General features: G+C 39.7%; 1 protein-coding gene across 5 annotated transcripts in view; it reads right to left on the bottom strand.

Annotated features, from left to right (window-relative positions):
* Positions 1-23871, bottom strand: part of slit3 (slit homolog 3 (Drosophila)) — a 236782-nt gene that overhangs the window by 131841 nt on the left and 81070 nt on the right. The window contains exons 1-2 of one of the 5 annotated variants that reach the window (XM_088294964.1): positions 9282-9357; positions 2613-2805 (exon numbers count right to left, since the gene is read on the bottom strand). The exons of 2 other annotated variants lie outside the window; for them this stretch is intronic. In XM_088294964.1, coding sequence (XP_088151090.1) covers positions 2613-2719 — 107 coding nt within the window. In that variant the 5' untranslated portion in view covers positions 2720-2805; positions 9282-9357. Of the gene's footprint in view, positions 1-2612; positions 2806-8690; positions 8745-9281; positions 9358-21271; positions 21408-23871 lie in introns of those variants that run through there. 2 more of the 5 variants (XM_088294965.1, XM_088294966.1) reach the window with 2 other exon arrangements.

Genomic DNA, 23871 nt, shown 5'->3' with positions numbered 1-23871 from the left:
CATATACATAATCTCCTCCTGAGACCATATGTCACAAATGCATTTAATCCACAAATACTCGTAATATTCTTTAACAAACATTTGGTTTTCATTTTTTCATAAAAATTGCACAGTTCTTGGAAGACTTGAGTTGTATATATTTGAAACATATGTAATAACTATTTTAGTAGAAATAATGTGAAACAAAATTAAATAAAATACAATGTTAGATATACCACTTGAAGGCTGTGCTGTGTTTTTCCTTCCAGCCAAAACCTCTAAATTTATAGTTTAATATTTATTTATAGTTGGTAAAATATAACATTTAATTTTATTTGGGCTCTTTTTTTATGAGAACGTAATGCTTAACATGACTTATATTTTCATTATTCGACCTGATTATCCTCATCAGAGTCATTATATTTGACTTATTTTCAATTCGTTGATTTTATTATTGTTATTTAATTTGATTATAATTGAAGGCTGATTTATAATTACAATGTAGTTCCTGGTGGTTTATTTTACAAATACAAAGTTATTTGATGAAATAAAAAATGCTTTGAATCGAAAATATTCCTTTATTTATATAAATGAAAGAAATTATGAATAAGGTTTGCTGGTGGTCAAAATGTCAATCAATTTATCTGGATCCGCCATCTTTGTAGTTTACATTCACCTCCAACATTTTGAGGTCAGATTTGGGCCAATCCGAGTGGGAAAATTCCGACTTCCCACCGTCCTCGAATGCAGCGTAAGATTTATAGCAGCTTGGAAGAAAAAAAAAAGGAAAATGCACACACTTTAAGTGAGATTAAGAAACTGGAAGAGTTGTTTTATGACTTAATGCTTTTTTTGAAAAGGAGAAAATTCATTTTACTATGTGAGCCTTCATACAACACAACCATAAGTATTTATTTATTTATTTTGGGTTGTGGTTCTAAGTGAGTTTACTAAACTGAGTTCAATTGCTCCTGACACCTTTATGGGACACATATGGCTGCACAATCGCAAACTGGAGCCACGGAAAAGCAGCAAAAGAAAGAAACCACGTCCAAAATCATCGACATGACCACAGCGCCGCCAAAAACAAAATCTTTGTGGAAGGACAGTTATTAACTGTTGATGGTCATTAAATGGAGCAAATAAAATGTGTTTTTAAGTTGTGCGGTAATATTAAAAGTCAATTCATGTCACACAACGTACTCAATTTCAACATTTTGCTCTTGGCTGGAACAACTGACAATGTAAATATCTATTTAATGTATGAATATATGCGAATATAAGCCCAGGAAGGCTCCGAGGTCTGCAGTCTTGCGTCAATGAGTGGAGCCCAGAGTTCAAAGCAAACATGGGGAAGCAGCATTTCGCTGTTATGCCGCAAACAAATGGAATAACTTGCCAAGAGAAGTAGAGTCAACCCAAGTTTGAATGATTTTAAATCCTCATTAAAAAGGTTGCTTTTTTTCCCCCCGAACCGGTGAAGATCATCTTTAGAAGCAGTTTTAAAATCTTGATCTCCCACATTCTTTTAGGAATTTCAGTAAGCTACTTTTCTACTTTGCGTTTAAATGTCCAACTCGTTTGGTGGTAAATGCTTTTAAACGTTCTACTTTTAATTATGTGAGGCACATTGAGTTACGTTGTGTCGGAATTGTGCTTCATGAATAAATCTACCTTGCTAACCGTTAATAAGTTAGTAGTTCAAATCAGAAATCAAACCCAACTTTAGGCAAAGATCTGAAAAAAATTATATATATATTAATATGACGTTTTGCATGATAGAATGGTCTCATTTGAATTATTAGCAAGGCAACACATGATATCAAAATTGTTTTAGAAACTCAAGAAGGAAAATGGTTATTTTTGCGATATTTAGCGTTTTAGCCATTCTCATTAAACTTAGTACACACAAAAAGGAACATTTTAAATCTGTATTCATCTGTTGAAGCATCAAACTTACCCAGGTGGTTATTTTCCTACATGGTAGCATACAAACCTTTAGCATGTTAGCATTTTACCGATTCTCAGTCTTATTAGTCAACGCCAGAGCATGATATAAAATCCTTATCGATATTCTTTAGCGGTATCTGGCTTTATATAAGCACAACAACTGTGAGCATTCCGGTTTCCTTGGTTGGATTTAGCACTAAAGCACATGTACAAAAATGAGATGTTCCAAAATTAACATGACATTTTGTTAGCATGCTATGTTAGCTTTTACCATTGTACTTTTTTGGGCAAGGTAGGGTGGGATCAAGTTAAAAGGGTTAGACAGGGTAGGTCAAAGTCGCAATAAGCCGCAAATGCCAGGGTAGAACTTTGCAAAAGGTAGCAGGTCCATTGAAAACTATTATTATTGTGAATTGTCTTTTTGTCACAAACTAATAGGACAGGGGTCGACTAAATCCGCTTTTATGTCATTTTGAGCGTTGACAGTTGGCATCACAAATGCCAAATTAAATGTTTTTGTTTCTTTTGCCAACCACAAACATTCACTCCTGGGTATCCTCGAATAAAGATGACAAACATGTCCACAGTATGATGGATTACATTTCTTTCAGGCGTCGATAAATGGCTTTCATACCCTACCAAAAAGCTTAAATGCAAGTCGTCAGCACTGATTAAGATCTCACCTGTCTCGCCTGGGCTGAAAGGAACATTTTAGTGAGCACTGCACTACATCATTGCGCATGACTCTGCATTCGATGGGAACGTGGAGAATCGCCAGGAAGACATTCATGCACAGGAATACAGAAGCCAACTCCAGGATTTGGACTTGCAGGGCTTAAACAGGACTTGACTTGACTTTTGACTTGAACTATATGTCTTGACAAAAAAAAAAACGTTACATTAACATCACAGCTCAGCAAACCAAGCGAGTTGGTCAATTATTAATTCTGTTTCATTAGAAATCAAAAAAGGAATAGAATATAAGAAAATGTTAAGACTGGTTTTGAAACCATTTAAAATAAAAAAAAATATGTGATCGTGATTACCGGCACAAATCCCCCACATTCCCAAAACCACCGCTAAGTTGAAATAAATCTGCGCCCAAATAACTTTGTTGCTGATGCGCTTACTTCTCCACTGAAGCATTTCAGTGATCCATTTTTAACATGACACACTTACTCAAATACGATTTCACTCATTGTATGAAAACCATTCAGACTTTCAATCTTGAGGGAACGTAACACTGCACAACTTCAGCGGAGTCATGCCAAGACTGTGTTTTACTGCACTTTCCAGACAGTTCAAATATTCGAGAGATTTAGTAGTGCTGTAGATTTGTTCTCAAGCTATTTTCAACACTTTAAACGGATTAATGATGTGTAAAAATCGCTAATCATGTGTGGACAGACAAATGTGTGAACATTTTGAAATTGACCATACAACAGGGTTTCCAGATGACTGTGATGATATTTTAGCACAGCTAATGCAAATATTGATAGCGAGTGCATAGTGACTGAGCAAGAATGACTACTTGCTTGATTTTCTCCACATGCAACTTGGAATTTCCTTTTTGTGATTTTTTTTTTTTTTTTATTAAATTATCAAATTTTAGTGTGGAAATTTGATTTGATATCCAAGTCATTTGACTGAGAAGATTCTGAACTTTGTCACACGATGACGTCACGTTCCAAGTCCGCTGAACAGTATGATCAGTTGGTGTCCCTAATGAAATGTCCACCCAGAGTAACAGCTTGAAGTGTTAACAGGTGACGAGAAACAAAGATGTGGAACGGCTGTCAAGCGGACGCCGCCTCCGTTTCCCTCCCCGGAGTAATTGTAACAATGTGCAACATGGGATTTATGGAGGCCCCGAGGCTGCTTTGTTTTAGCTGCGTCCTCCACCTCTCTGACACGTTGTCGAAGCCGGGAGGCGTGAATTGTCCACACAAACTTAATATAATAATGGACATTGTGTGAGTCGTAATGTCAGGAAGTTATTGAGTATGCAGCAAAGTTGTGCAAAGATGGCACTGGACACAACATTAGGTACACTCTGCCCAATCAACACAAGATGTTGTTTGGATATCTGAAAAGTTAAAAACTTAAATATTCAACAAACTGTGATTAAAAAAATAATATTTCCCGTTACTCTTAAAAATAAAAAAAAACATCTGAATTGTGCGTTTATTGCATACAGTATGTGGAGAAGACTCTTCATAACCTCCACTAACAACCCAGGCTAAACTCCTCCCCAACATACAAAGACGCTCTTCCCTCAGTCGAGACGCATCACTTCGATTGGCTTACTACTTTCCTGTTAGTCACTCACAGTTTTTCTTTCGCTCCCTCACACAAACAGTTTTTCTTTCTCTCTCTCTCAGCAAAGCATTAGATATGTCAGCCAGGCCACACACACGCACACTCTTGCCCAAGTATCAAGCCGACCCATCTCCACCTCCCCCCACAGTCCATTCTAGTCAGCCCATCCATCTTCCTCACTTGTCAGTTGACCGTCAGACCTTTGAAAAACACACTTTTGTTCTATATTCATACATACAGTACACAGGCGCGCATACGCCTTGCGATAATATGCATTTGTGTGTGTGTGTGTGTGCGCGCGTGCACATTTTCCAGCCCTCATTACCCCCCTCCGCCTTTATGTCTTTTTTTTCCCCCAACCAGGTGCTGAAAAGGAACATTAAATATTTCTTCTCCGCCATGCCACTGCTTTCTAGTTCAGACGTATATTTGTGTGTGCATTTTCATCTTGGCGACCACCAACAGTCGGGCCATGACATCACCAAGCCTTCCCAAAGAAACGTCTCCCCATCGGCCATCTTGACCCGAGCCAGGACAAATAATCAAAGTCGGAGCGTTCTTCAGACGCGTTGCTCACGGGCCGATTGTCAGTCAGACAGCATGACGCCCCCTGCTGTTTTTTTTTTTCTTTCCCCCTTGTCTATTTGGTTGCACCCCTACTGCGCCGTCTGTTCCATTATTGCAGTTTTGGTCTCTATTTATGCCTCATTGACTTGAAACAATGTTTCCAAGGGGAAAACATGTCTTCACGAAGAAAAAAAGGACAATGGACAGATTCCCTGATGGGAAATTAAATATTGCCTATGTCTGGTGGAAACCTGGCAAAAGACCATTTTTTTAATTTTTTTTTTTTTACAAATTGATACTATTAGTCCCCTATTGCGAGACTGTTATATTTGACTAATTTCAATTTAATATTTTGACTAATTATTAACCAATAGTAAGTGCTGGAAACTGTTATCATGCATTTTGGTTTCATCCAGCCCAGCTCCTGTACTGGATCGCCTTGTACCTAATGATGTGGCCTGAAGTGCGTGTACACTGTCATAGACGCACCACTCTAGACAACGTTTACATTCCTGCTCACCGCAGGGCAAATAGACCATGTACAGAAACAAACTACAAAGTGCCGGGAAACATTGAATCACACGTCTGCTTCAGCTTTCAGGGAGTAACAACATACAAGGATGAACACACACACACATACACGTACAAGGGCGTGTAGCCACACATTTTGCCATAATTTCAATTTATGGCCCCAAAAACACTATTAAGTGAAACCTCAAGATAAAAGTGACCAGTTTCTCAATAGTTTTAAACAATCATTTATCATCGCTAGCATAATGCTAACGGGAAACAGGCTAATGAATAGTACCTATGCGGAAGTGGCATGGTCCCGTTAAACAACAAATATTTTAACACAAATGTTGAAGTACTGTGGAAAGAAATAGCAAAACTTAAGGGGGCATATATTACTTATCTTCTGCGAGGAACGACACATATCTGTGGTTTACCAAAAGTGAGGAGTTTATATGTCCTTATGTCTGCATTATACTGCCCCCAGTTAGCCTCTGCATGTACACCAGGAAGAGTAGTACAATGTCCATCAAATTGAAGCAAAAAGTTGAATTTTGTACATTCAATGAATTGTCGTAATTTATGTTTTTATTATATATCACAGTAAGAATATAGAAATTACAGAGTGCTATATTTCATATTAAAAACACATTTTCAGGGGAGCGATGCAGGAACGAATAAATGGCATTTTTGTTTATTTAAATTAGGATTTGAGAGTGTTTTAAATTATGAGCATGGTCACTAAGGCGAACGAAATAAACAGATTGAAAAATAATATTTCATTCAAATAAAATGAAAAAGAAAATCCTTCAGCAAAAAAACTTGCTTTTCATCAACTACGTTTTATGAAAGTCTTTGCTTGTGGGCAGCGTGGATGACTTCCATGTGTTTGCACCTCCTCACTAACAACCCCCTCACACACTCACAGACCCCCCCTTCGAATGTGCAACAACAACTTCATTATTTTTCTCCAATTTTGGATTTTTATGAGTTCACGCTGACCCCCTGACCAACATTTGATTAGCCTGACCGACAGAAAACTTCTAGATTTTGCCGCCAGGAAGCGTTTTTTTTTTTTTTTTTTTTTTTCGCGTTTCAAATGGGGAATGCAGGTCATAACTTACACTTAGTGTGTGTTTCCATCTTTCAAAGTGGAAAAATAAAATGGTCAAATCAAACGCATTCCAGCCATTATGATCCATAAAGTTGTAAAAAGTAAAGTGAGCGCGTGTGATGTCTAGCGGTGGACAGCGTGTCACCTTGAGCCAATCAGTTTTATTTGCCTTCACATCCCTCTCAAGGGTGGGAATGGATGCTGGAAATTCCCCCGGAAACTTCTCCTCTCTCGTTTTTCAACAATTGCGCCTTTGTCTACTTTTTTCTTTTTTTTGTTTTTTTTTTATTTTTCCTTTTCTTCGTTCATGCTTTTCTTTCTCTCCACATTTATTCTCATTTCCTCTGCAGTCCAATGGAAGGGTGCAGCAAAAATGTTGCCTTTACAAAATAAATTCTGTTTGTTGTGATTTGGGTCCCATTATTGAGTAAGAGAAATATTTAGTTACTTTGGTAAAGTAATTTATTAATTAAATCCAATAACACTGAATATATATATATTTTTATAATTCTTGTTTTATTGCGTGTTTTTTCAGAAGATATAGGTTCAATATTCATATATTTTATGTCTTATTAATGAGCTATCTTAAAAATTTAAACTATTTTATCACATTTTATTATGCATTTTATTACTTTTATTTAATTTCTAATAATTACATTTTAGATGACTTTTTAAAAACAATTTTTTGTTTTAAAATGTTCCAATTGTTTTAATACAATTTCAAACATTTCTAGATTTTATACCATTTAAAAATAGTATATTTTTACACAATATATTTGTTTACTGGTTTAGTTTGCCTCTTGTCTTTTCCAATAGCACAATACTTATAATAATTAATATTTGTTTGTTATTATTATTTATTATATTTATTATTACTTTCATTCTTGGTTGACCTAAATTGCTGATTTTTAGAAGAGTTTAAATTTCTATACGTGTGTAGCAATTTTATATGTGATGATTATAATTACTTTATGTTGCATGCTATTTATGTTTATTTTAATAAAATTTAATTAAGTACTTTACAATCCTTTCATTTTTTAATCCATTTCTAAAACACAATTCAACTTACCAAAAAAAATATTGTATTCAAATTGATAATTTCGATTATGTAATCATATGTTCTATTCGGGTTTCTTTTTGAGGTGGCAGAATCCAATTCATTGTGGTGACGGGTTGCCCATTGCTTCACTTTTTACACAGCAGGGTCACAAGATGCCTCACAACCAATCAGCAAAGAAAAAAAAACGACATCCTATAACTCACTATTAAACTTGCGCATCATTATTTGAAATGGCAAGCTAAGGAGTAGCCTATTAGGTAAATGTCAACCGAGTATCCTCTTCCCACGCGTGCCCGCCCACGTCAACACTACAGCTCAGCTCCCCCAAGTGGAACAAGACAAGTAGCACATCTTCGACCCCCCACCAGCGCCATAAACCATCTCAGAGGAAGATGAAGAGGAGGAGCAGGAGGAGGAGGAGGAGGGGAATGAACAAATCATTCATTTTGTAAAACCACACAAATGCTTTCGGCCTTATTTGGAATTAGCATGTGATGTTGGGAGAACAAGATGAATGGTTGCGGAATTTGTGTGCCTGCCACACAAGAAATCAGAAGCATGTTGAGGCTTAAACAAGATGATGACATTATGAGAGAGCGCCAAGGTCAAAGCAGGTTTTGACCCTTTCCCGGTGATAACGCCGAGGACAAATGAAATGAGACATGGACGGCAAAAGATGAGTGTTCTCTAAAAGCACACATTTGCTCTCTCATAAATCACATATTTCTCTCTCACATAAATCTCGAGCACCCTTTCACACATTAAGATACTTTTTTTTTTACACATTTACACTGACCCACAAAAACACACGCAAGCACAGAAGCATAAACAATCTCACACATTTCATGCTCTCACTCGCACACAAACAGATACAGACTCCCACAATTTCAAACACACTCACAGATGCTCACAATCACAAACACTTTGCTTTTCTCATACAAACGCGCACATGTTTTCGCACTCTCACACACAAACAGATGTGGTCACGCTTTCACTCTCACAATCGTAGATACACACAGACACGCACACAAAAACACACATGCTCTCTCATGTAATCACCTACTGGCTCTCTCTTTAACACACCCACAAACTACAGTAGTCGTTCACAAACTTGTACACGCACACACACACACACATACTAATGCACAGATCAACTTCGCATAAACACACACAAAACAAAAATACACTCACCATGACCTTGACAATTGGGCCGGCAGTGTTTATTTTACACAGAGTCTGTTTCCCATTTTGACCGGCGGTCCCGTTGGGATACTTGGCGACCCGGACTGACACTTCCGACCCCCTCAAGGCTCATCCCGTGTGTGTGTGTGTGTGTGTGCACATAGTGGGGCTTCGGGCTTTGGTTATCAAACAAACATGTGACTCCCCATCAAAATGATTCATGTTCCATGTCACCAAACAAAAAAAGTGACCGATCAGGTACAATTATGTAATGTTTTATTTATTCATTAAAAAAAAAAATGCATGAAAAATGATGCCATTTGTCCAAGTCTAATTGGGTCGAGACGCTCTATCAGCTATTTTGTCTGCAGACTTATCACGCACTCGCACTTGAGCAAATGCATTTGGGGGGGGGGTCAGAAGAGTGCCTAATGCACTTCTGCTTTTCATCAAGATAAACGTCCTGCTCTATTTCAGAACAATTCACTTTTCACTCCCCACGCTGAGAATCAACAACTCTGTTTACTGCTAAAAAGAACAGGAAGTAACACTCACCAACAGCTCCTCAGAAAAGCGGCACAGATTGTGACCAATACTCACCGGTCTCGTTCAGACAGAACTCACCGAAGCGGTGACGGAATTCACACCCTTTTGCAATCAAGGCTTCAGTGAACATAACAAGCTTGTTTTGGGAATGGGGGGAGGAAAACACATGCAACACAGCGTCGGAGCTGAGATTGAAAGTGCAAACCTCGGAACTGTGAGGCAGATGTGCCAACCACGTCGCCACCATGCTGCCAAAACAGATTCCAAATGAACCTAAACTAAAATTAAGCGCTACAATCAGATGTCTCTTGCTATGCGGATTTTTATCAACCATGTGAGTGTGCACATGAAGGTGAAAATGGAAGTCAGGGCTGGCGGTAGCCCTTCCCATCTGTTTGTCATTATAATGTTGACAGGACTGCTGGCCAGGCTAATTACCATGGCAACAGGTTAATTGCACCAATTAAATATTACTGGGCATACTGGCTTCTCTCATCCTATACGCACACAAACACACATTAACGCAAGTGTGTAGATTCAGGTAGACCATCAAAGAGAGTCATACGTCAGGAAGGTCCTATGAGCGTGAAGGAAAACGGTGATGAATGAAAGCGACATCTTTGTAAGAAGGAGGGGGAGGAGGAGAGGAAAAAGAAGGAGGAACAAAGAAGGAGAAACTGAAGAAGAGGAAGAAGGAAAAGAATGACAAGGTCAAAGAAATAAATGAAGAAAGAGAAGAAAAGGAGAACCAGAAGATGACATAGGAGGAGGAGGAGAAGACAAAGATTGAGGAGGAAGAGAAAAGAAGGAGGAAGAGGAGAAAGCAGGAGAAGTAAAAGAAGGAGGAGAAGTAGAAGAAGTAGGAGGAGGAGGAGAAGACAAAGAATGAGGAGACGAAGAAGGAAGAGCGGGAAAATTAGGAGGAGGAAGAGAAAAGAATGAGGAGGAGAAAGCAGGAGAAATAAAAGATGAAGAAGGAGGAGAAGTAGAAGAATAAGGAGTAGGAGGAGGTGGAAAAGACAGAATGTGGAGGAAAAGAAGAAAGAGCGGGAGAATTAGGAGCAAGATAAAAACAACAAGAAGAATGAGGAGGTGAAAGCAGAAGTAAAAGAAGAAGGAGGAGAAGAAGGAAGAGCGGAGGAATTAGGAGGCGGAAGAGAAGAAGAACGAGGAGGAGAAAGAGGAGGTGAACGCCTGAGAAGTAAAAGAAGGACGAGTAGTCGACAGAATGAGGAGGAAGAGAAAATATTAAAGAAGAGAAAGAGGAGGAGAAAGCAGAAGTAAATGAAGGAGAAGTAGTAGAAAAAGAAGGCGGAGGAGGAGGAGAATAGGAAGACATTGAAAAAGGGGGGGGTTAAGAATACAGTTTTTTTCGATTGTTAATGAGACATTTCTCGGCAGCTGCTCTCCTTTTCTCAAAATTGTAAACGCAAAACCAAATTTTCAAGCTATATCACCCAGACGCTGCTTGCAAAAATCAAACATTCACCTCAAAAAAATTTAATCTGTGCCAAAATGTTGTCGGATCGTGCCCCCAGTCGATCAAAATTAAAAACAGTACCGAGCAGTCAGTAACCGCAACAAAGCAAAAATTAAAACACAACGCGTTCCGGACTCAAAGATGATGAAATAAATGTTTCTTTACTGTAGGCAAAAAATAAATTGTGCAAAACAAAATACCTGTGGATTTTCCACTGCCAAATGGCAAAAAGAGAGAAATATACTCCAAAGACATTTGATCAAATTGTTTTGGAGAAAACAATACCAAACTAAAGAGTTTCAAAACGCCTCCAGGCAATGAGCATTCTGGCCACGCCCCCGTCACCTCCTTCCAATTCTTGGTGGGAGTCGAAGGGGGGGGGGACCGATCACAATTCCTCCATTCAAAGTCATCGTAAATACATGGCTAATTATGTCAAAATAACCGAAACAATCACCCTCATAATACATGTGGACATCGCAACATGTCAACTTCGGAAAACGTCACGAAACAATTAACCTTTCCATGTCTTACGTGCACTTTCTGTCACGTCTTGTCAGTTTTTGCGAATGAGTCACCAGGGCGTTAACAAGAGACGTTTCATGAGGTCTTATGTTCGTAGGTCGTTATGTATTGGATTTTAAATCCATAAGCGATAGCTTGACTGACGTTTATTTCCCAGAGGCCAATTGGGAGGAAGAGGAAAAGAAGCAAAAAAAGAAGGAAAAGACACAAGTGAGGAGAAGAAGATAAAGAAGGACAAGGAGGACAGTGCAGAAAGAGGAAGTGAACAGGAAGCTTCTGACAGCCAGGAGGCGGGGCTTTTGTGACAACAGGTGGTTTTAGTGCACGACCCAAAGCGACCTGTCAAGGATGGACATGTCCAACCGCTATTCCAGATTTTTTTCCACCCTCCCCACTGGACTGTCGTACTCATGATTAACTACGTGTGAGTGTGTTTCCGCGCAAGGTGATCAATCTGAATCGCACGATGGTGGAAAAGGATTTATCTCTTGTTCCAAGTTGAAGAGGTCTGCTGAGGTATTTATGAAGGGTGAATTTAGACCCACAACACTCATCAAAATAAACACGCTTCTGAAAAAAGGGACTTTCCACTGCGAGTGGATCAGCGTTTTACAAGCAAGCTTCATACACGCAATTTAAATGAAAACGAGGTGCGAATAATAATTAAGACTTATGAAATGCTGCTATTCACAGAGGGAATCCACAGACATAAATGCATCCCAAAAATAAGCTAATACATAAATGTTCTACTTTCTTTTCTCAACACACATTATATGCATAAACTTTGTATGTTGGATTTCCAGAGCAGTGGTCCCCAACCAATGGGTCACGGGCCACTTTGGACAACGCCGTGGTGGGCCACACGGATGGAAAAAAAGACAAACAAAAAACTTGCAGTTGAGTCATGTCAAGATGCTAATTGTCTCGGTCGCATTACGCTAACATTAAACACGCAAGCTAGCGAAAAGATAAACAATAGCCACAATGGTCAGCAAAAATTGTATGAGCCGGTCTGATGCGGAAAATAGGTTGGGTACTATTTGTGAACTTGCTCCAAATAGTGCCTTCATGTAAGCGCCAAACATTCGCAGTCTTGACCAGAGGACTTGAATGTCTTAATTTGGCTCCACTTGAGTAGCCGCTAGCATGCGCTCACTCTGCCTTTGTTGTCAGAATATGGAGCCTTACTAAATGAAGATACTTTAATTAATCAAAGCTAATTTACATAATACTCCAGAAATTTCTCCTTCCATGACTCGTGAGCTACTCCGGTTAAACGCCACCATTTTATTGTGTCGCATGCAATGTTTGGACTACAGGAAAAAAGTGGAAAGGTATGCAGAGCTGTGGTGTTTTTGTGTACACAGATTAGCCACGACAAAATTCGGAAGGCTAGCCATAAAAACCTATCACAATGTTCCGCCAGGAATACAAAAAGTGACAACCCAGACCTAGAAAGTAACATAACTATTCTTGAAATCCTTGAGATGGCTCAGAAGAGATAAACGCGCCGACTGAGCCATTAGGTGGCTTCCAGACTGTAAAGACTTGTTATTTTAGGACTTCGCTGGAACATAATGGGCTCAATTATGTTCCATGTTCTGCGGTGTGACTCAACATTCGTCTTCCAGCATTAGAATGGAAACCTAATGAGAGCAGGCGAGAACGAAAGAGGGCAAGAAAACAAGTTCTCGGAGCCCAGTTCAAGTTTGTCAAGCGACAGGCCGAGCCGAAATACTGCTGTCAGTTCTTATTACTCTCCTCGAGCGCCCATTTTTTTCTCAACCGCATTTTGGGTAGTTATTGCTCTCCCGCTGCTGGTTTCTAACTGGAACTCTTTGCAAGGTTTCAAAACAGCCTCATTTGATGTTTGTGTCTCCATGTACTTGAAGAATGGGGGCAAATTTGAGAATTTGTACTTTTTATGGTCACAAAGAATTGTTCACTTGCTTGTCTTCAGGGAGTCAACAGCTTCAGTGGGATTGCCTTCCATCCGAATTTGTGCGTCGCCCACCGTTTATGGTGATTAGAAAATTTTGTGTCTACCTGTTCAGTTCATTTGTCATTTTGATAGACGGGTTGATTGGGGGAATTTTGCGCTCCCAAATTTGTTTCAGAAAAAAATTCAGAATACGTTTGTTTAGAGCTTTAGAACCTCTTTTTGTGAGTTTCCCCTCTATCGGAGACCCTGTTCTCAAAACGTGAATGTATCAAATGTCTCTGAGAACATATATTGAGTGATGTGTGTTAAGAGGGATTGTTCTTCTCCAATTTGCTCGGAAAACAGTGGAGGCCAACATTCGTACATGTTCAATATTTCGCAAACTATCGCGAAGAATTTCTAGTCAACAGCAAATTTGGCTGAGCCACCGAATCAGTGATTGTGACATGATAGAAAACGATCATCGATGTGTCAATCACAATTCTTGCATTTGATCTTATTTAAGCAGGGTGCTCACCGATAATCGGAACAAAGTGGAGCACTTTCCCGAAACTTAACCGCACACTGTTGCAAGACACAACTAGTCATTCAACACAACAAAATTGTCTCGGAGGGTTAGCTAATGCTAACAGTTAGCTTAGCATCCTCTACTAATACTTGTGATTGAGATCAAGACCTTACGCGAAGTGCGGAGATCCATGAGAAACGATGCTTAAAAACCCGAAAAACGTTTATACTTTCAATTGATCATCTACTGTCGAGTGATCAGCTCACTTCAGCAGTTCCTTGGGAACAAGTTGCCACTAGATGGCGCCAAAGCAATAATGTATTTGCTTGGGCCTGACCACAAAAACAGTCATTACGTCAGTTTTTCAGGGAACAACACAAGGTGACTAACAAAAATAAATAAGTACATATAAAATATTAAAAGACCACATAGACTGAAATTTCCTTGTCATTTGGTGACAAAACAATAACACACAAATAATGGTACGAGTTTGAAGTAATCCCCCGCAATATCGCTGTTCAGACTTTTCTGTTAAACATGCAATTTTGAGCCTTGAAATGCATTTACAATTTTCTTTAAAACACTGTTTCAATTTTCAGTATTCTTGAAGCAAGTGGCAGGTCCATTTTAAACTTTAATAAAAAAAAAAATACCGCCGGTCTTTTGTAGATTTTCACAATCAAGGGATGATAGAACCATGCTTTAGTTACTGATGATGAACAAGCAACAAAAGGAACATATGTCATTAGTGTATCACAATACTCATTCACGAACCTCGGCAGTGACCCAAAGACTGCTGCCGTTTAGCTAAAACGATTTAATGTACCGTAGCATGTCTGTGTTTTGAAACACTCTAATGAGACGTCAAGTTTTGATATAAATCACAGTCGCACGATGGCTACTCGCTCGTTCTGGGGAAAAAAAAAAAAAAAAAAAAAGACTCCTGTTAGGTTTATGTAAGGACGGATATGCAGAACGTGTCCTCTTCCACGGCTGCTTTATTCTAATAACCGACATTAACGACATCCATTTATCATTTTTTTCCCAATAACATCACTACATTCAAATTATGTCCTACGAAGCAGAAACAATTACTCTAATGGAAGTAGCGGCATTGAAAAAAAAAGACAAGAAGGACATAGAACTGAAGAGCAAAAATATTCAGCTAAAATGGCACTTTGTAGACTGTCTTGTTTTTGTTCTATTTGACCTGAAGTTATGTGTTTGTGGTAAGTGCGCAAAAAAAAAAAAAAAACGCCTGGATAAGGAGCGAGAGAATGTTGCGGAACACGAGTGGAAAGTTAACAATTAGCGCGTGTAATGAGGCGAGCGCTTTGTTTGGTGCTAAAGCGAGCCGAGCGGCGCTTTCTGGGTGGTTGGCGACAGACTATGCGCCGTTGGCCGCAGAGCGAGAACACTTTGAGGAAGTGATAAACATGCGGTCGCCAGGAATTTGGCCTCAATCTATTTGGATGCCAAAGTTCGCCTTGGTTCAAGCTGCCCCATCAACTTAATCATTGACGAAACGCTACAAGTAGTCACACTATAACGTACCAGATGAATCGCCTGCATATTGACGGGTTTCTTTTCCCCCTCTGGAACCTATCCTCAGCTAAATCACTTATTCTAATATTTTTGTGCAGTCAGCAAAGCCCTGGCTAACAGTAAAGTAGTAACTGGTGCAAAGGAATTATGTCGACGTGATACAGCTCCACAGACAACATTTTTAATGACTAGCAGGAGCTCCGTTCAGCTCATATAACGCAAACCTTTCCCTCAGATAAATTACTTTCGCTTAATGCTAACAAACGTCGTTGACGGGCTCACAAATTGGTGTTGTGTTATAACACTTTAACCAATGGATATTTAAACACAAAAAAATAACATCCATTAGCCGATAATATAAAAACGCTCAGATATTTTTTTTTATCCTTCTCTGTAGCACAAAAAATGTTGGTTGGGATTAAATGTAATCGTCCTAAAACAGTTCAGGGGCAACTTAGAGGGTGGAGTTACGACTATTGGAAGTTTTGAATGTGATCCAATGGTGATGATGTGGGGTCCCTCAAGGCTCAGCCCTTGGACCCTTTTTGTTCAGTCTGTATCTATGCTTCAGAACGTCAATGTTGGAATTCATTACAAAAGTCTGTTGTTTTTTTGGGGGGAGGCTGGAATGGAAAGACATCAATTGTGGTTGCGGAATGAATTAAACTTGTATCTCAAGTCAATTATAAAATATTCACTCCTCCCCTTTATGGTTTGTTTAGTAAAAGCAACTCACATTTTCCAGATGTGCTTGTTTTTGTCAGGGAACAAATTCACATTGTCTTTGGGCCTCACCAAATGATACGATAAGTGAAACAAAAGATAAAAACCAGAGATGAACGCGCACACACACAGACACACCCCCACACACACACACAAAAAAAAACACTATTTCTCTCGAGAGTGGACCGCTTCCATTTCCTTAAAATTTCAACACAAAAGTACGCGATGTGTGCATGTGTGTGGGCTTGCATGTGTTATCTCCTCGGGTTGACATTGTGTTGTTCCAGTCATCCATTGGTCACATTCCCATAAATCACACCTATCATTGTACTTTGTGTCGGAATTCCAGCCAACACATGCTACTAATCACCATCAGTGCAACCTGCTAATATTTTCGCCCCGGCGTTCGTCTTGCCGGGATGCGAACAAAGACCAGATGGACAGAGAAGCAAAAAAAAAAAAAGATGATACAAATCAAAACAGCAGAAGAAGTCATGAGCAAAAACAGACATGTGACACGGGAAAGAAATGAATCATGAAAACCTTGCACTATTCTGGGTAATAATAAAAAATAAAAATATATAAATAATTAATACGTAATGTCGTTATTCACATTCAATAGCGGCAAATATGTGATGAATTAGTGAAAGCGCTTGTATAGACAAACAAATTTAAATCGCCGCCTCCACCTCCCAATGTCAGCATTCTTTTTAAATATCATCATTACCTCCAACAAGATATCTCCAAAATTTACGAGGAGATTTGAATCAGGCTTTAAGGATTTCATGTTCCTCTTATGTTACCGAGCGTGTTCGGATTCACTGGACCAAAACTAAAAATCCTCTTGACATCAGTTTTCAGTTTTGAAAATCACATTGCCGTGTAATCAAGTCATGTTTCTCTGCTTGCTGCAAAAATATTGGACAAGAACTACAAGACCACGATATAGCCTTCAATATTAAAAATGAATAAAGAAAGGGCATTTTCTTTTAGATGCGTTTTTATCAACTCCCATTTTCAAGATGGCCGCGTCCTGAAACCAGATTTCGCAAAAACATCCCAGAAAGTCACGTTCTGAGATTAAAAAAAGATTAAGAAGAATAAATAAATCTTTCATGAAACACTGATAAAGCTGATGGATGTTGGTCAAACAAAATCAGAGGAAAAACACAATTTCAACTAAAAACTAATTATTGCCAAATAAGATAAAATCCCCGAGATTTTATCGTCTCTATAAAACGTCAAAAATGGGAGTTGGTGACTCAATTATTAATAATTATTTGCAAGACATCCAGTATGTAATGAGCCATTTCTAAAGCTTCCTAACGTCGAACCACACAGGACCTCGAACGCTACGTCAAGAGTTGAGTGAGTGACAGATGATGTGCATCAATGATAAATGGCGCTTTAACGACTGCGCATCCAAAGACCAGAGGAGCGCGTTTTGCTAATCTGCTGAGAAATGGCCGTCGTGATGGAGGAGGAGATGAAGGGTGAACAAGGACAGGGCGAAATCGGCGCCAAGTCATTCCCAGATGTCGTCCACCGGCTGGGAAATAACACAATCTCGATCCATGATTGCAGTCGTCCAACGATATGTCGCAGTTAAACGTGCATTTTTTTGTGCGATGAAATATGGTTTGAATGCGTTTGAAAAGGGATGTTTATGGTGATCGCAGCTGTTAATTACTATTTTTTTTTTTTAACTTTGATTGCAATAGATTGGAATTCAATCATTATTTAAGCCTAATTAAATGGTCTCTCTAGCAGGTGGGTGGGGAACGTAACTCCCGTGACCGGTGGGATTCGCTGTAATTAACTGCCGCAACCAACTTGCTGTCAACCTCTCCATTACGACCCCCCCCACACACACACACACACACCCCGCTTGTCTCCGCGTCTCTACTCTCATCGCCCTGTCGGCACCGCGCGGCCCGCTCGCTCTGCTGCGCATTAGTTCTGCTGGTTTTGAAGCCACCAGTGTGCTTGATCACTTCCAGAACCGCGACCCCGGGAGGAAGAGCGTGGGGGTAGGAGTAATGAAGAGATGATAAAAAAAATAAAATAATTCCAACAAAAAGGTCACTTTCATTTTACAATTTACAACTTTGATAAGCGTATTTACTCTTCTACCTACGTAGCCTTCTTCCACATTAACGTTCCCGCGAATGACTGACACTAGTGATGGAAAATGAAGCTTCAAATTTGCATCATGAACCAGTTGTATTTTTTCGACTCCTCTAGATGGCACTGTTGTCTTAAATAAAGTGCTTCAAGAAATGGCAAGTGAGTGTACTTTCAATCCAATGGTGAATAGAGAGTGTCATCTAGAGGAGTTAAAAAATAACTGATTCACGAAGCAAATCCGAAGCTTCATTTTCACCATCACTAACTGACATGCCCCCAAAATCAAGATTTCTGAAAGTCACAAGAAGTTTAGTCTCAATCGGAACCCAGAAGCACCAAGATGATGGCAAAGAGCTACTTCTGTTAAAATGAAGCTCCTCAACTCACTTAGTTTCGATAGATTCCCGAATGAATTCATGAAAAGGTGAAGCCGCTCGTCATGGCTATGCAGGGGAACATTAATATTGTTGGAACACAAATTGAAAGCTACGAAAAAAAAAAAGCCTTTCTGTCAGTAGGAGAGTACAATTTTCCCTTGAACGTACAAACAGTAAGTGCTTCTATTGTTCCGAATGTTCAGCCATGATAATTGTTCTCATGCATGTTTCATGGGCACAAATCAGTGCAGCACTGATCCATTTTGCCTTTATCATGTAAAAATATAAGCCATAAAATTTGTTTTAAAAAATCATAAAACGCAACTTTTAATGACATGACCTTATATATAAGAAATGAACATAACCCAAAATGTTTCCATGTGTTTATCTTCAATTTCAACTCTGCAGATTAAAATTTGTGATGGTTGAATTTAGTAAAGTGTGACGCAGCTTCATTTGGACCATAAATCTTTTTTTAACAAACTACACAAGGCAGCCGGACAAGTTACACTTACAGCTCAATCAGTCAAACATAGGCAGGAAAGAGAAAGCAAGACAGATGGAGAGAAAAAGAGACAGACGGACGCGTTCAGCAGGTGGGCCGATGGAGGAGGCACTAAAGTGACCCGTAAAAACGTATGCTGAAACTTCCACTGACTGCTTCGGGGCGCTAGGACTTATTAAACACTACCCTTTCGTGAAAAATGAAGTGATAATTTTGAATGTGACGGCATTCTGAGGTTGTTAAATACAAGCCAAAGCATAATACACCCCTGAGACTATTTTAGCCAATCAGATGGCTGAAGAAAGTCATTTGTGGAAAATGTATAAAAAGAACATTGGTTTATTAAAGAAAAGACAGGATCATACACATGGAGCCTACTTAGAAGAAATGTAATAGACATGCTAACAGCAAGGTGGCGCTAGAACAGGGGTGGGCAAACGTTTTGATTGGCGGGCCACAATGGGTTCTAAAATTTGACAGAGGGGAAGGACCAGGTGCAGATGGGATGGAGTGTTTTGGTAACCTCACCTCATTGGAGAAAAACATTTAATTTGAAATGAAAATGAACAAAAGCAATACAATAAAATAGCTGTGTTTGACACACCAGGTTTATTCAGTTACTTTTTTTTAAATTAATTAATTTAATTTTAAAATTTGGCAGGCCGGATTAATACCTTTAACGGGCCCATGTGGCCCCCGGGCCGTACTTTGCCCACCCCTGTGCTGGAACTACTAAGTCTACATTAGCCAATTAAAAGACTAAAGATTACAGGAAAAAGCATAAGAACGATGAAGTGAGAAAAGAGGAACTATGTGGACTGATATAAAGTTAAGGGGGGAAAAAATGTGAAAAAATGCGGTATGATTATTTTAGTCTAAATGGCACTTGATGGCCTAAGACAGACGAACAAAGATCCATTTGTAGTCGATGAGTAATTTTGGGACCAATCCTGTAAAATTGGAACATTTGCAGCTACACAGTGGTTGGTAATCACTGCTTTTAAAATGTTTTTAAAATATCCCGTGAGGACACACAGTACATAATTGTATAGCATCATGTGTCATGTGTACCACACTCATTTGTGTTATATTATACTTTAATTCCTTTTTGGTGTGCCATCACCTTTGAAATATGGCTTCATGTATCAGCGCAGATGGCGTTCTTCAACACAATATGCAATAACGTCTCGATGCTTCTGTGATATATTGCCATGTGCTGTCATCGTGATACCTTTACGCGCCGGTCGGTACTCTTTGCTTTGACAAATCTGCATTTTCATTTTTTTTTTCTTTTTGATCACGGCTGCCTCCCATATGAGCGGCCCCGCACCTCACCGCCACTGTCCTGTTTCCATTGAGTCTGCGGTCAACCCGCTGATTGATCAGCGGCCGCCAAGAGGTCACCGAGTGCGGTTAAGGCCGAGGCTGACGTCTCCGTGTCCGTCAAAGGAACAAATGGGACTCGGACGTGACTCGGTCGACGACATCTGGAGCGCAGATGCCCCATTCTGCGTGTGTCATCTTAAGTCCTTCAACCAACCTTCTTCAGAAACACTTGTATCAGCCTTTCTTTCCATTTTCAGTTGTTAAACAAATATTAAAACTCAAACTTTTTTCCCAAGTTATTCCTGGGAGACTGTTTTCACTCTCGCTTTCAATAAATGGGAGACCATCGCACTGTAAAACTGACAAAACAAAATTCTAAATTGCCCAATAAAAGTCTTATCCTAACACTTATTTATAATGTCAAATATCACGGATGGGCAAATGGAAATTAATAGAAAGATTCTGCGTCAAACAATCACTACCTTAACATAAGAGGAGCAGCAACACATACAAACAGATCAGACAAAAGTGAGTAAAGCAATGTGCATTTAAACATAACTCATGAACGACCCCCCAGCTAAATGTTAACATTCAACCATTAAAAGGCTAGCGGAAATTAGCATAGATACGCTCAGCAGCAACACAAACAAACATTGTATTTTAACCCAACAATGTTCACTCAAAAACAAATCATTTGGACGAATAAATGCCAGCTAGTTTTATGCTAACATACAATGTGAGACCACACACCCACACAAGCTTGTCACAATCTTCGCAAGACGGGAAAGGCTGACAGAAATTAGCATAAATGTTACGATAAAGACAAACCTTCGAACAACTGCTACTTCAGCACGCACGCGGCATCAAAACATATAAAGCAACAACAGCTAGCTTAATGCTAACATACAATGCAAAACAACATAAACCGGCTAATGACAATAAATGTGGCAAACCTTAAAAAAAGTATATAAAAAAAATACACTTACACATTCCGGAGCAAACGAGAAGACAACAGAGAGAATTAAACATTGTCAGTTGGTGAATCTGTGGTTAGCGATGTGAAGCAAGTACGTATTTCACATAGAAATCGTTCCCTCCCGTCCCGGAAGCAATAACCTGTCCACACACACGTCTACATCTGTAATAAGCCAATCATTAGGGAGGAAAAACACACGTTCAGCGGGCGCTCGATAGCATCTGTTGCTAAACGGACTCCCAAAGACGAGGGCGGGCGGCGTTTGGTTAAGAATAAAAAGTCTGCGCGACGTGACAGCGAACAAAAAGCGACGGCAACATTAGTGACTGTGCGTGTGTGTTTATTTCGTTTCAAAATTACGAACACTACCCCCGCTGTGTGTGTGTGTGTGTGTGTGTTAATAGAGAGCCACTATGGATTGATATTTTTAGTCAAACATTAGTGAAATGACACAAATGGCAGTTTCACTTCAAAGGGGGGGGGGGCTCAAAAGACGTGCATGGCTGCAGGGCGTGCGCACACACACATACACAGCATCGTAATGACTTGTAATGTTTGATATTTGCAGCTCCAGATAGGACACGTTGAGATAAAAAAAAAATAAGCTTAAGTAACTCAAGTCAAGTGGAGGACGGACAATTCTTATTTTAGCATTTTTATGTCCATAAATGTGATGGTGATGTACTGGATATTTTCGCACCCAACATTTAGTCACAGTAGCATGACAGGACCTTAAAAAGGGGCTAACCTCAATCCGGATTTCGTACTTGGAGAAAAATTGCTCAATAAAGGACAACACAAATCTTTGTCGAAAAAGCTCTCTCTTTCTCCAGGTGGGAAGGTCGGGCCAGAGTTGACTCGAGTGACTCGTCTTCATTTGTATGCTGTCTGCTGCCAGGCCAGGTGGGCAAGGGGGGGAATTTTGGAGATGGCGTGTGCCTGTGTGTGTGTGCGCGCGTGTTTGTGTGGTGGGGGCTGGGTGTGGAAACAGCCACAGAAGGTCTCATCAACCTGTCCTACAAACAAGTATTGAATCTGAGGTGACTGAAATATGTCAGTATGTAAGTAATTTGTGATTCTATTTGCCTTGCTGCATTGTTTCAGTGACAGCTGTTGAAAAAGCACTTTATAAATATCTATTCTATAGGATAGTAGTCCCTGGTTTACAGAAAAACAAAAATTTACAAATTAGCGACCTGATGATTATTTTAGTATTTTTATGAATTTCAAAACGTTAAGCATAATATAAATACAAAATATGCATAAGAGGTGGAGATATCATTTTTTTGTCCACTTGGGGTCTGCATCCTCACATTCCACACCCTCATATGTTTCATGCATAAAATTAAACACGTACAATTCAAATAATGCAAAAAGTAAACCTGGACTTAGCCAAACAACTTACTATATGAGTGTGTGTATTATAATTATGTGAACCTTGGCACATTCACATTTTTTTTTCTTTTTTTTAGATCCTATCATTCATTGGTTGCTGTAAACGTTGCTACTTTGCTGGGCACAGCAATTTTAGCCTAATTTCGGGCCCCATATTCTGCCGCCTTGGTTCCAAGAAATGATGTTGGGAGTGAGTTGAGGAGTTTCATAGGCATTTGCAATTCTAAACTTTTTAATGTAGAGAACAATTCAGGACGGCCTCCTGCAGGTCAAATGACAAAAATGGAGTTTGACCACTGGAGTTTTCAAAGGCTCCATTTTTATGACTTGCCACAGGCATGGAAGATGCAAATTAGCTACAAAGCTATCATCGGGCACGGAGCAACTTTCCTCTTGAGTTTTTTTGTACAAGGTCCATGACAAATGAACTAAGCTAAGCTAGACAAGTCAGGAGAAACAAAACTGCCTACCATCACAACCCCCCCCCCAACCCCTTTCACCTCGCATGGATCAAAGTGAATGCAGCTGGTAGTGATTGTAACCTTCAATGTGGAGGGCCGCGACCCTCAGACACACACGCACACACGTTCAAAATAATAATACACTTTGCTGTAAAGTGCTGTTGGGCGGGTGTGAAAAAATATGGATGGCGTTTCTGTGTGTGTGCGTCTCGCTGAATGAACCCCGCGGTACCTTTTCACCTTGAGGTCATAGTTCAACAGAGCAATCAAAGCCAGCTCCCATCTGCTCCCCGCCTCGACACGTCCTGTTTGTGCGTGTAGGTGTGTGCATTTTCTGCCTACAGCTATCCATTTCTCTGTGTCCAGCACTCGTTGTGTGTGCTGGCGCGTATGTGACTGTTGGGGTGTGTGTGTTGTCTCCTCCCTCCGGCAATAGTAGCCCCGCTGGTCGGCAGGAATCCCTCATCAAAGAGGTGCGAATGTTGGAGTGTGTGTCTGGATCGACCGGCTTCTGAAGCAACACACTAAAAATGTTTGGCTTCTACAACGTGCGTGCAGACGTTCTAAGACTTCCAAAAAAAAGAGACCACACAAGGAAGTTGGGAATATGGAAATGCTAAAGAGACACTTTCACCCATGGAAAACATAAATAAGAGGAGTGTGCACAAATGACTGTTTGAACATCACGGCGTATTGCAAATATGTCATCATAAACGGCTAATTATTTAATTTCATTGCAAGTTGATAACGAGAG

Source organism: Idiotropiscis lumnitzeri, chromosome 4 (assembly GCF_059441095.1).
Source record: "Idiotropiscis lumnitzeri isolate Australia: NSW breed Sydney's pygmy pipehorse chromosome 4, RoL_Ilum_1.0, whole genome shotgun sequence".
Classification (NCBI taxonomy): Eukaryota; Metazoa; Chordata; class Actinopteri; order Syngnathiformes; family Syngnathidae; genus Idiotropiscis; species Idiotropiscis lumnitzeri.
Note: the sequence above shows the minus strand (reverse complement) of the source record. Positions and strands in the feature narration are given on the sequence as shown.